Raw genomic sequence first — 13,033 nt, forward strand, 5'->3', positions numbered from 1 at the left:
TGGGCAACCCAATATCTTGAGCGTAGCTCTGAAAAATAATCACTTGTCAACTAATGAGCTGTTTGATCCCAGGATTTGCGGATCCCAAAATTTAGCTGCAATGCGCTGTGAACGTTTTGAGTTCCTTGTCAAGTACAAGAAAACAAGAAATTCCAGCAGAGGTCAAACATTATTTATCACGCCTCTGTTGGTACATCTCTTTTTGGATTCCACGATAAGCTCGTTGTTGTTGGCTACAAGTCAAAACCTCAAAAGACCGTTATTTTGCTCTTTACGATGCACGACAAGCCTTTTCCGACAAGCCCTTTCCACGACAAGCCTTCCGTTGACTCCGTTTCCGGTAAGCCGACAATTATTCACTCTTATAATGAAACAAAAGGTGCTGTGGATACTTTTGACCAGATGTGTGGTCACACAAGCTGTAGCCGTAAAACTAGGCGTTGGCCTAGTTCTGCAATTAATGATGTTCGTTTGAGATGAACCATCCATAAAAAAGGGGAAAAGATCAAGATGTGACTTCTGTTCTCCGGCATTGAAGTGCATGAGCATACAACATGCCGTCAAACTGTTGCCAATGCGACAGAAATATATATTGGGTTGCCCAAAAAGTAATTGCGGATTTTTCATATAGTCGGCGTTAACAAATTTTTTCACAGCTTGTGACTTGCATTCTTTCTTCTGTCAGTTATCAGCTATGACTTTTAGCTTGCTTTAGAAAAAAAGTGTAAAAAAAGTGTATATTTGATTAAAGTTCATTCTAAGTTTTATTAAAAATGCATTTACTTTCTTTTAAAAAATCCGCAATTACTTTTTGGGCAACCCAATAGTAAAAAAAAAAACAAAATTTTATTTTTGTCTCCAGGAATATTTTTTTATTAAGTTTTAAGACGTGAATTAAATTTTTAAAGACTAAAAGGATTTCAGGTCTAAAAGACCCAGGAGTTTTTTATACCCTCCACCATAGGATGGGGGGCATACTAATTTCGTCATTCTGTCTGTAACTACTCGAAATATTCGTCTGAGACCCCATAAAGTATATATATTCTTGATCGTCGCGACATTTTATGTCGATCTAGCCATGTCCGTTTGTCTGTCCGTCCGTCCGTCTGTCTGTGGAAAGCACGCTAACTTCCGAAGGATTTAAGCCAGCCGCTTGAAATTTTGCACAAATACTTCTTAGTAGTGTAGGTCGGTTGGTATTGTAAGTGGGCTATATCGGTCCATGTTTTGATATAGCTGCCATATAAAGCGATCTTGGGTCTTGACTTCTTGAGTCTCTAGAGTGCGCAATTCTTATCCGATTGGAATGAAATTTTGCACGACGTGTTTTGTTATGATATCCAACAACTGTGCCAAGTATAGTTCAAATCGGTTCATAATCTGATATAGCTGTCATATAAACCGATCTTGGGTCTTGACTTCTTGAGCCTCTAGAGTGCGCAATTCTTATCCGATTGGAATGAAATTGTGCACGACGTGTTTTGTTATTCTATCCAACAACTGTGCCAAGTATGCTTCAAATCGGTTCATAACCTGATATAGCTGTCATATATAAACAGATCATGGGTCTTGACTTCTTGAGCCTCTAGAGTGCGCAATTCTTATCCGATTGGAATGAAATTTTGCATGACGTATTTTAATTTTGCTTTCAACAACTGTGTCAAATAAGGTTCAACTCTGTTCATAACCTGATATAGCTGCCATATAAACCGATCTGTGATCTTATTATTCGATTTGCCTGAAATATTGTACGACAGATCCTCTCATGACCATCAACATACGTGTTTATTATGACCTGAATCGGTCTATAGCCCGATACAGCTCCCATATAAATTGATCTCTCTATTTTACTTCTTGCGCCTCCAAAGGGCGCAATTTTTATTCGAATTGGCTGACAATTTGCACAAATCTCCAACATATAATTTAATTGTGGTCCAAGCCGGACCATATCTTGATATCGGTCTAATGGCAGAGCAAATCTTTTCTTATATCCCTTTTTGCCTAAGAAGAGATGCCGGGAAAAGAACTTGACAAATGCGATCCATGGTGGAGGGTATATAAGATTCGGCCCGTCCGAACTTTGCACGCTTTTACTTGTTTTTCATTTAAAACTGTATTTTTTGTAAAAGATTTCTGTCTACTTTAGATCGAAATATGGGCCAGCAAAAAAGGCTTTAGTATATGTAATATATTTAAGAAATGAATTTTTCTTATAAAGAAAATAACTTTATTTAATATGTAATAAACATGTTTTTGTTTGAAAAAGTTTTTATTTTTTTTTTAAGTGAAATATGGACTTTTAACTAAAAAGTCGCCCCAAGGCGAAGTTTAGCATTGGAGGACTTAAATTATGTTTAGTATTCTAGGGTTAAGGAAAGATATATATTTTATTAAATATAATTTTATTAAATTTTTTTTTAAAGGCAAAATCTTATAACAATTTCGTCTTAGGCAAAATTTCATTAAATTGTTTTTAAAGATAAATTTTTAATAAAATATTGTTTTTAGATAAAATTTGATTAAAACATATTTTTATCTTTTTATCGAAATCTTGATAACCCTTTTAAATTTCTGTGAAATTGTTGTTGATTGTCATGCCATATAAACCGATTTTGGCTCTTGACTTCTTGAGCTTCTAGAGGGCGCATTTCTTATCCAATTTGGTTGAAATTTGCGTGACGTGTTTTGTTATGATTTCCAACAACTGTGCTAAGTATGAAACGATCTCCGGATTAAACATCTTAAGCTTCTAGAGGGTGTTTGTTGTGACTTGTGACAAAAACTGTGCTAAGTATAAACCGAACTCCCGATTATACTTCTTGAGCTTCTGGAGGGCGCAATTCTTATCCGATTTGGCTGGTGTTTTGGTATCACATCCAACAACTGTGTTAAATATGATTTAAATCGGTTCATAACCTGATATGGCCGCCATATAAACCGATCTTCTTCTTTGACTTTCTGACCATCTTGAGGGCGCAATTATTATTCAATTTGCCTGAAATTCTCGAGGTGATATGTTTACAAGACTTGTACGGCATGACAAGTACGGTCCATATCGGTTAATAACTTCATATAGCTCATATATATTTGAAAAGGTAATTCAAAAAACTTGACAAATGCGATCCATGGTGGAGGGTATATAAGATTCGGCCCGGCCAAACTTAGCACGCTTTTACTTGTTTTTAATGCAGCGCAGAGGTTAGCATGTCCGCCTGTTTTCGAATCCTGGCGAGACCACCAGAAAAATGTTCAGCGGTGGTTTTATCCTAGCAACATTTGTGAGGTATTTACTATGCCATGTAAAACTTCTCTCCAAAGAGGTGTCGCACTGCGGCACGCCGTTCGGACTCGGCTATAAAAAGAAGGCCCCTTAGCATTGAGCTTAAACGTGAATCGAAATGCACTATGTGAGAAGTTTGCCCCTGTTCCTTATTGGAAAGTTCGTGGGCAAAATTTTTTAATATTTAACAAGTAAAAGCGTGCTAAGTTCGGCCGGGCCGAATCTTATATACCCTCTACCATGGATCGCATTTGTTGAGTTCTTTTCCCGGCATCTCTTCTTAGGCAAAAAAGGATATAAGAAAAGAGTTGCTCTGCTATTAAAACGATATCAAGATATGGTCCGGTTCGGACCACAATTAAATTATATGTTAGAGACCTGTGTAAAATTTCAGCCAATTCGTATAAGAATTGCGCCCATTGGGGCTCACGAAGTAAAATAGAGAGAACGATTTATATGGGATCTGTATCGGGCTATAGACCGATTCAGACCATAATAAACACGTTTGTTGATGGTCATGAGAGGATCCATCGTACAAAATTTCAGGCATATCGGATAATAATTGCGACCTCTATGGGTCAAGAAGTCAAGATCCCAGATCGGTTTATATGGTAGCTATATCAGGTTATGAACCGATTTGAACCTTATTTGACACAGTTGTTGAAAGTAAAAATAAAATACGTCATGCAAAATTTTAGCCAAATCGGATAGGAATTGCGCCCTCTAGAAGCTCAAGAAGTCAAATCCCCAGATCTGTTTATATGGCAGCTATATCAGGTTATGGACCGATTTGAACCATACTTGGCACAGTTGTTGGATATCATAACAAAACACGTTGTGCAAAATTTCATTCCAATCGGATAAGAATTGCGCTCTCTAGAGGCTCAAGAAGTCAAGACCCAAGATCGCTTTATATGGCAGCTATATCAGGTTATAGCCCGATTTGAACTATACTTGGCACAGTTGTTGGATATCATAACAAAACACGTTGTGCAAAATTTCATTCCAATCGGATAAGAATTGCGCTCTCTAGAGGCTCAAGAAGTCAAGACCCAAGATCGGTTTATATGGCAGCTATATCAAAACATGGACCGATATGGCCCATTTACAATTCTAACCGACCTACACTAATAAGAAGTATTTGTGCAAAATTTCAAGCGGCTAGCTTTACTCCTTCGGAAGTTAGCGTGCTTTCGACAGACAGACGGACGGACGGACGGACAGACGGACGGACATGGCTAGATCGACATAAAATGTCGCGACGATCAAGAATATATATACTTTATGGGGTCTCAGACGAATATTTCGAGTAGTTACAGACAGAATGACGAAATTAGTATACCCCCCATCTTATGGTGGAGGGTATAAAAATATTGTGTTGTAATATATTTTGGTTTAATGTTTTTTTTAATGATATATTTTTTTTAATATTTCATTTTTTAACTTCTCTCGCAGGACAAACAATTTTCGTTAAGAAAAAAATTTTTATACATTTATTTTCAAAAAGTTTTATAAAACTTTTCTCTTAAGGCAAAATTTTAAGAAAAAATTTGATTAGTCTGTCAAAAGACAAAATTTTATAAAGCATTACCATTGATTTTTAGTGAAATCTTCTTCTAAATTCTTTGTTTTCCTCTTTTTGTTTTAGCTCCAGGCAAGAAAACCGCTATGGCCGTACCGCCGGGATCTTCAAATGCATCTGGAACATCGACAGTGACCACAACATCCGTTAGCACTGTGCCGCAGGTACAATCGGTGCAGTCGTTACACACTCTACAAACTGTGCAAGTTAAGAAGGATCCTGATGCACAAAACCAAGGACAACAGACAATGACAGTGACCACAACAAATACTGGACAACAACAACAGCAGCAGCAGCAGCAGCAGCAGACACAACAACAGCAAGTACAACAAGTTCAGGTGCAGCAAACACAGCAGATACAACAACACCATATAATTGATCAGTCGGGTAATATATCGACGACCACAACAACAACGAACACACCGCAGCAGCAGCAACAGCAGGCGGCTCAGCAACAACAACAACAGCAGCAGCAACAGGCCGCCCAACAGCAGCAGACGCAACAAGGCCAGCAAATCGTAACACAAACTGAAAATACTGATGGCACTACCTCGTTGTCCATAGCCCAGGTTCAAACACTGCAGGGTCATCAGATTCTGGGCAATATAAATCAGGTGAATATGACTGAATACCAAACACATTCAACATTGTGATGAGACAAACAGAAAGAGAGACAGAGAGAGAGAGAGAGAGTGAGACAATGATGACAAACAAAGAGATGACGATGACAAAGAAATTAAGACAAAACAAATCCCTTAAACTAGCATATAAGAGAGGAAGAAAGAGGGAGAGAGAGAGAGAGAAACAACTCAAACCATAACTGCAAAACACACATAATCAAACAAAAGCAACATTTTTTTAGATAAGCATGTGAAAAAATAAAATCCAAGTAAATGTTATACCTTAATATCTTTTACCAAAGTGCCTTCAAAGGAAGATGTCAAATAACCGGCTTAATATTCCTTATAATTTTGCCATTTATTTGGGCATATAAAGTTTTAGGAGATATTGCTGAAAACACTGCAAAGAATATTTTTGTGGAATATTTTAAGCCTCAAGCGACTCCTTAAACGGGTCTTTTTGGTCACTTTTCAAAACGAGCAACACATATCAATGAGTGTTGTCCGATAAAAATTTAAGCTTAACAGGGTCTCCTTTTTATAGCCGAGTCCGAATGGCGACAGAAGTCTCTACATGGCATAGCTCCTTACACATGTCGCCGGCATTAGGAGGGGAAACCTCCACTGATGTTCTCGTCAGGATTTGAATCAGCGTCGGCGGCTGTCTATGCGCTACGTTGCCCTCCAACCAAATTCATGCCTCGTGTCATGGCATGACGCCGAACGCCGGGGTTCCAATCAGGGCATAGACTTCAGTAATTTTTTCAGCAGTGGTTATCCCTCATGTCTGAATATCATACAAATGTCGCTAGCATTTGTAGGTTAAAACTTCTCTAACAAGTGGTGTCGCCAAGCGGCACGTCGTTCGGGCTCGGCATAAAAAGGAGGCCCATTGAGGTAAAACGTGAATAGAATACGAAGCTTTCCACTATTGGCAACCGAAGAATCAAACGTCAATCCCATGGCTTTGGTGCAGATACATTCTCCTGCAGAGACAAGGAAGGAAATTTGGTAATTGAGGCAGATAGTATGTCATGGGCTATGGCAAGAACATTTTTCCCAGCTGCTGGTGTGCGACAATGGTAGCGAAGAGGATACCGCAGAATCAATTCCAATCAATGGTATAGAATGTTAAACTCCTAGTCAGAATGAGATCCTAATAGCAATGGCACGACTAAAGATCAATAAGACAGCAGGAGCTGATGGGTTGCTTGCTAAACTTTTTAAGATCGGAGACGACAAGCTGATGCTAATGCCTTTCAGCATATCGTCTCTGGCATAACCGATGTTTGGAACCTCAGAGTTCTATGTCCCGTACGCAAGAAAGAAGAAAAGCCAGTATGTGCTAGCTACAGAAAAATAAGTCTCCTGCTCATCGCCTTTAAGATACTTTTGAGCATACTGTGTTCAAGATGAAAATCCAAAGTCAATTAAATAATTGGTACTCAACAATGCGGCTTTAGACCTGCTAAATGTACTATAGACGTTGCGTCACATCCTGGAAAAGAGCCGAGAAGGGCAGCTCAACACTTGCCATATTTTCATTGTCTACAAAGCCGCTGTCGGCAGTCCATTACATTGAAAGGTATTTCAAGCCATGTCTGATTTTGATGTTACTACACTGGGACGACCAAAACTTCAGTGGAAAGATCAAGTGGTGAAGGCATCTCGCAACTAGGTGTCCGAGATTGGAGAAGAAGCGAACTTTTTTGTTCGCCATAAAGTGTTTAAGTGTTTATTAAGCCTTTATTGAAAAGGTACCTCTTTTATAGGTCGCTAGAGGGTTAATATGTTCCACAAAAATATTCTCAACATTTCTAGCTGAAGAGGCTATATTCATGTGCAATGCAATGCAAGGACCTTAAGTCGAAATTTTCAAAAATTTTAAACGATCCTTTAAAAGTGCCTTAACATTTTTAAATCTCGAAAAATGTTGCTCTTGCTTTTATTTCTAACTTTTTTTGTGACAAAGTGCAATGTGTTATCATACCATTTAATATTTACCCCTTAATAAAAGTCCTCTTTCCTTTTTATTAGAAACAACCCCCCCCCCCCCATTTAGCCCTTAGCTAAATCATCCCCTTTTAGTGTTTTTATTTGTACTAATCTTAGTTCGTTATGACTTAAACTTAATTATGTTATATGTGTTTCTTTGGAGAGAAAAATAATACAAATTTTATTCTTAAGCTGTAGCCTTATTTTGTTTTGTTGCAAATCAAAATTGTGAACTTTCCTCCCTTCTGTTTTTTTGGCAAATTGTTTAGTTTTTATGTAGAGCTTGCAAACTTATGTGGCCTTTTGATTTTGAATTACCCCTTTAAATATTACCCCTAAAACTTTAATTGCTTTTGATTGCTATATAAAATCATAATTTGGGATTTACTTTTTAATTTTGTTCTTTTTTTTTAAGAAATGGTTTTCTATTGGTTTTAAGATTTTTTCCATATCCTATGTTATTGTAGATCAATATCACTTAACTATCATCCCAAGCCCTTCTAATTTCTGTAAAAAAAATTCTTTATTTTTTAGCTTAATTAATATTTTAGTTTAAATATGTATATGTACTTTTTTCTTAGAATTAATTTTTATGATATGTAAAAAAAACAACAACATTTATTAATAATTGATTATTGGTTAAAGTAAAAAGTGTCAAGTTATAGAAATAACTGGATATATATTCTAAAATTTTAATTACTTATAAAACTATTAGATGTGGTAAAGGAAGGTACCTCATTTCGTACAAGCATTACTAATTCTATCTGTGGGTAGAAAGGGATTTGAAAAGCGTAAAAATCGAACATAGATGTGTTTAAGTAAGTAAAGAAAGTTTAATGTGCAAAAAATTGACTAGAAACTGATTTGTCCACTTTGGAATCTATTTTTGTAGATTTTAGACCAAAGTTCTTTGTTCAACTACAGGCATGTTGGAATCATTGGAATCCGGAATCCGTTATTTGGAAAAATATTTGACTGTACTTAAGTACTTATTTCGGTGTCAAAGACCGTTTGTTCCATTAAGATCTTCTATGCTCCTCCAATATCCGGCATATAGTTTCAAGATGTCTTTATCTATTGGCTTGCCCAAAAAGTAATTGCGGATTTTTCATATAGTCGGCGTTGACAAATTTTTTCACAGCTTGTGACTCTGTAATTGCATTCTTTCTTCTGTCAGTTATCAGCTGTTACTTTTAGCTTGCTTTAGAAAAAAAGTGTAAAAAAAGTATATTTGATTAAAGTTCATTCTAAGTTGTATTAAAAATGCATTTACTTTCTTTTAAAAAATCCGCAATTACTTTTTGGGCAACCCAATAGTTAGTATTTCCATTGGAACGTGTTTACCATCTGGCCTATTTTCAAAAGATTTCTTAGCTGGGGCTTCTTCATTTATTCTGACAACATGATTTAGGCAACATACCACCCCGATAATCTTCATTAACTCACATTGATCCCAAAATAAAATTTTAGGAAGAATTTTTCTCTCAAAAGCACTTCAACTACTGCCTCATCTATAACAACACGTGTAGTGTCAGTGTCTTGTATAGTGTAATTTTTGTTTGTCGAGAGATGGCTGTGTGGAGGTGAAACAATATCAGAGATGGAGACCCGATGGAGTTCTTCATCAGCAAGGGCTGCCGCCTCAGTGTATAACACACTGCTACAACAACAACACTACCTGCCCAATTCTGAAAACTCCCTGGGAGTTTATTCCCAGGAAATAATTTTTTCCCTCGAATAAAATCCTCCTATTCTGATTGATTACTTACTTACTTTATTTTAATTGGCTATGACAGAACATTTGTTGCACTAGCCGAACATAGAATAGCGTTCCTAGCGCCTTGATCTTCTGCGCTCATTCTAAAATCTCTGACACCGGAGGTGTCTCCCACCACTTGATCTTTCCATCGGGCTTTTGGTCTTCCAGGTGTTTGCCTTCCAAAAGCCTTCCGATTGAATGGGGGAGAGGGAAATTCGAATTTTCGAAAACAGCTGTTTTGCTTCAGCTGTTTTATTTTGGCTCAACATTTGACTGCTTTTTTTTTTGTGAAATAATAACCAAAAAGAAGTTACAAAGGTTGTTAAAATAGTTTACAAACATGTTTAGTGTTGTTTTTGTAATGTTTGTTTTACTTTTTGTATTTTAATAGTGCACAATTGTGGCCAACAGCTTGTCCCTGAATTTCTGTGTTGCCATAACAACTTTCCCTCTTCATCCAACAATCGTTGGCTAAAATGAGATGCTTCCAAAGTGGACTGCTGGACAGATCAATAGTTTAATTGTGTCATGTTGTGTCTGGTTGCATGCGGGACCCTTGGCTTCTACTTCGTAGTTGTGATGGTCTATATGATACGCCTACTATCTAAGATCTAAGAGTTATATCCGGGCGGCCGCTTTCCTTTGCGGTTGGGACGGCTGCTGGACATGGTGCTAGCGAAAAGCGACTTTTGGATTTATTCCTACACCTGTGAAGTAAATGCTGCCAAATGTGGCATCAAGTATTTTTGAATAATTGATGGTCTGAAGTAAAATTTTGCAAATTTGCCCACGAACATTCCATTGAGTGTTGCCCGATTCTGCTTTAAGCTTAATGATGAGGGACCACTCGGTGTGCCACTTAGCGACATCTATTTATATATATGGGTCTAAGACTATTAAATATGAACTACATAATTTGATACCTATGTATGTAAACCAATTCTAGATTTCTCGTCTTTTATTGCCAATAAAATTGAAGAACTTAGGCAAACCTTCTATGGATGGGTACACGACATATATATACCGGGAGAACCTAACAAAATGTGTACTTGTTTTTGATGAAAATGGGAAAAAGAATGTCCGTACATAATAAATTGTTCGTAAATAGTAGAAAGTCGGTATCATTATTTTTTTCATATGTTTGGGGAAATTGTCATTCTGCCTGGCTTGCCTTCAAAAAAGTTCTTAGCTGAAGCTGCTTCATTGCTTCGGAACACACAGAATAAGCGCCCGTTATATTTTGATACGTTTAACGTATAACGTATTATGTATCAAAATATAACAATGCAATCCCATGACAGCCGGTTGTACGTACTGGAGCCGAATTACCGCATACGTGATCGAGTACCCTTTTGTAACGCATGAGATTTCGTCACGTATCGAATGGATGCGTTACTGCATTCGAAAGCTATCGTATCGAATTTTTTTTATATGGTTACAGATTATTTTTGCAAATCAGAGTTGATTTGAGCATATGGTTGTGGCAAAACAAAGCAACACAAATACACGAAATGACAATTAACATCTACCCGTCCTTGCAAAAAATGTGTATTTATTAAAATTTTTAGAAACAAACGGGAATTTATAAATAACTAGCCGAACCGGCCCCGCTGCGCCTTCTTTAACTCACTTATATCATCTAGGGTTGTATATCGAATTCGTGCCCCTGTAGCCTATGTCTGCCTATAACGCTGAACGACTGCGTTCAAATCCTGGCGATAACATCGGACAAAATTTAAAGCGGTGGTGATCCCCTCTTAGTGCTGGTGACATTTGCCATGGATGGTCATGTAAAAAATTCTTCCCAAAGAGATGTCGAACTGCGGCACCGCATTCGTACTCGGCTATAAAAACAAGTCTCTTATCACTGAGTTTAAACTTGAATCGAAAAGCTTTCATTGATGTGTGAGAAGTGTGCCCCTTCTCGGTTCCTGGGCAAATTTTTACTCCACTCCCAAATACTTTTCTTTTGGGTCCTATATTATCGGTAAAAAAAATTCTGTTTGAGGGTGGGATTGCCGATAATCAATCAATTTAAACATCAAATAGCTTTTATATAATAGGGAGATGTTTTCAGTTGGGGCAGTTTGCCAAACACATGGCTCTTCAATTGGATATCAAATTCGTTTTTTTCTCTCAAGCACCTTTCGTTTGAGCTCTATATTGTCGTGGTTGGTCTATATACCCATTTGGCGGGTTTTGTACGGCCCCCGAGGCACCCGACCCCAACAATAGAAACCATGTTTTTTTTCGACTGTGAGAGTGCAAAAAATTTCGAACGTCGCATTACCAATCTCCCAGATCTGGTATTTTTTGAAAATTACGGTAATGAGAAGTGCTTTTTAGGGGAGGGATGGCAATCAGACATTTCGACTCAAATATGGATATCAAATTCGTGCTGCACTCCGAAATCCATTTAATGTGAGCCCCATATTGCTATGGTTAGTAAATATGAAATGTTTGGAGGGTGTTTTGGGGCTGGGGCGGCCACCGGAACTTTGCACTGAAAATAGATATCAAATTCGTTCTTTACTCTCAAATACCGTTTATAAGAGCTCCATATTGCCATAATCGGAAATTAAGTTCAGTTTAGGGGGCGCTTTAGGACGTACCCCCAAACACTTGGCTTCAAAATTGGATATCAAATTCGTTTTCTACTCTCAAATACCTTTCATTTGAGTCCCATATGGTCATAATGGGTCAATCAACCTATTTGACTTATTTTTTGGAAAGAAAAACACCACCTAAACTTGAACTCAAATTTTAATGTCATATTCGTAATCTACTCCCAAATACCTTTCATTTGAGTCCCATATAGACATGATTAGCTAATATGCCCATTTGGGGGTACTTGGTGGTGGGGCGACCTCCCGTTACTTGGACCTAATTTTGTATGCCATATTTGTAATCCACTATCGACAACTTTTCATTTGACATGAACGTTGAATATATCTGTTTAGAAGAGTTTTTGGATTGGGGAGGCCCGCAGGGTACTTGGACCCAAATTTTAATACCATATTCGCTTTATAGTCTAGCGATACCCATATTGTGCCTATTGGTCCACTTTTGGTTTTGGATGGCATTGTTGGGGTTAAGGGATCGGATATCTAAAAATCATAGCCTATGTTTCCTTCCAGAAAAACTTGTGAAAATTTTAAGAAAATCGGTTCAGCCATATTTGATTCTACGAAACAAACAAAAAAACCGAGCCCCATATAGTCATGATGGTCAGTCCTATATGCCCATTTAAAGCGATTTTGGAGGGAAGGGGGATCCCCTATACTTCGATCTGATTTTATATGCCAGATTCGTAATGTACTCCCGAATACCTTTCATTTGAGGCATGACATGAACGCCCAAAATGTTTGTTTACCGGAATTTTAGGGCTGGGGCGGCACGATGGGTACTTAGACCCAAATTTTAATACTATATTCGTATTCTATTTTCCAATAGCTTTCATATGATACCCATGTTATCCCGATCGGTCCACTTTTGATTTTGGGTGATGTTTTTGGGTCAAGGGAGAGGGTACGCCCCCTCGATCTAGCCATGTCCGTCCGTCCGTCTGTCTGTCGAAAGCACGCTAACTTCCGAAGGAGTAAAGCTAGCCGCTTGAAATTTTGCACAAATACTTTTTATTAGTGTAGGTCGGTTGGGATTGTGAATGGGCCATATCGAAAATGGGCCATGTTTTGATATAGCTGCCATATAGCCCTAGAAAAGTTAGCCCCACTAAGGAACTGGGGCTAACTTCTCACAAATCAGATTTAATTTAAAGTTCAATAATAAGGGACCTC

The 13,033-nt window shown here is 37.7% G+C and overlaps 1 protein-coding gene across 2 annotated transcripts in view; it reads left to right on the forward strand.

Annotated features, from left to right (window-relative positions):
* LOC106094438 (transcription factor GAGA) overlaps positions 1 to 13,033 on the forward strand; it is a 70,863-nt gene that overhangs the window by 46,076 nt on the left and 11,754 nt on the right. For both annotated transcript variants that reach the window (XM_059361255.1, XM_059361254.1), the window contains exon 6: positions 4,929 to 5,476. In XM_059361255.1, the coding sequence (XP_059217238.1) occupies positions 4,929 to 5,476 (548 nt within the window). The remainder of the gene's footprint in view (positions 1 to 4,928; positions 5,477 to 13,033) is intronic.

Source organism: Stomoxys calcitrans, chromosome 1, assembly GCF_963082655.1.
Source record: "Stomoxys calcitrans chromosome 1, idStoCalc2.1, whole genome shotgun sequence".
Lineage (NCBI taxonomy): Eukaryota > Metazoa > Arthropoda > Insecta > Diptera > Muscidae > Stomoxys > Stomoxys calcitrans.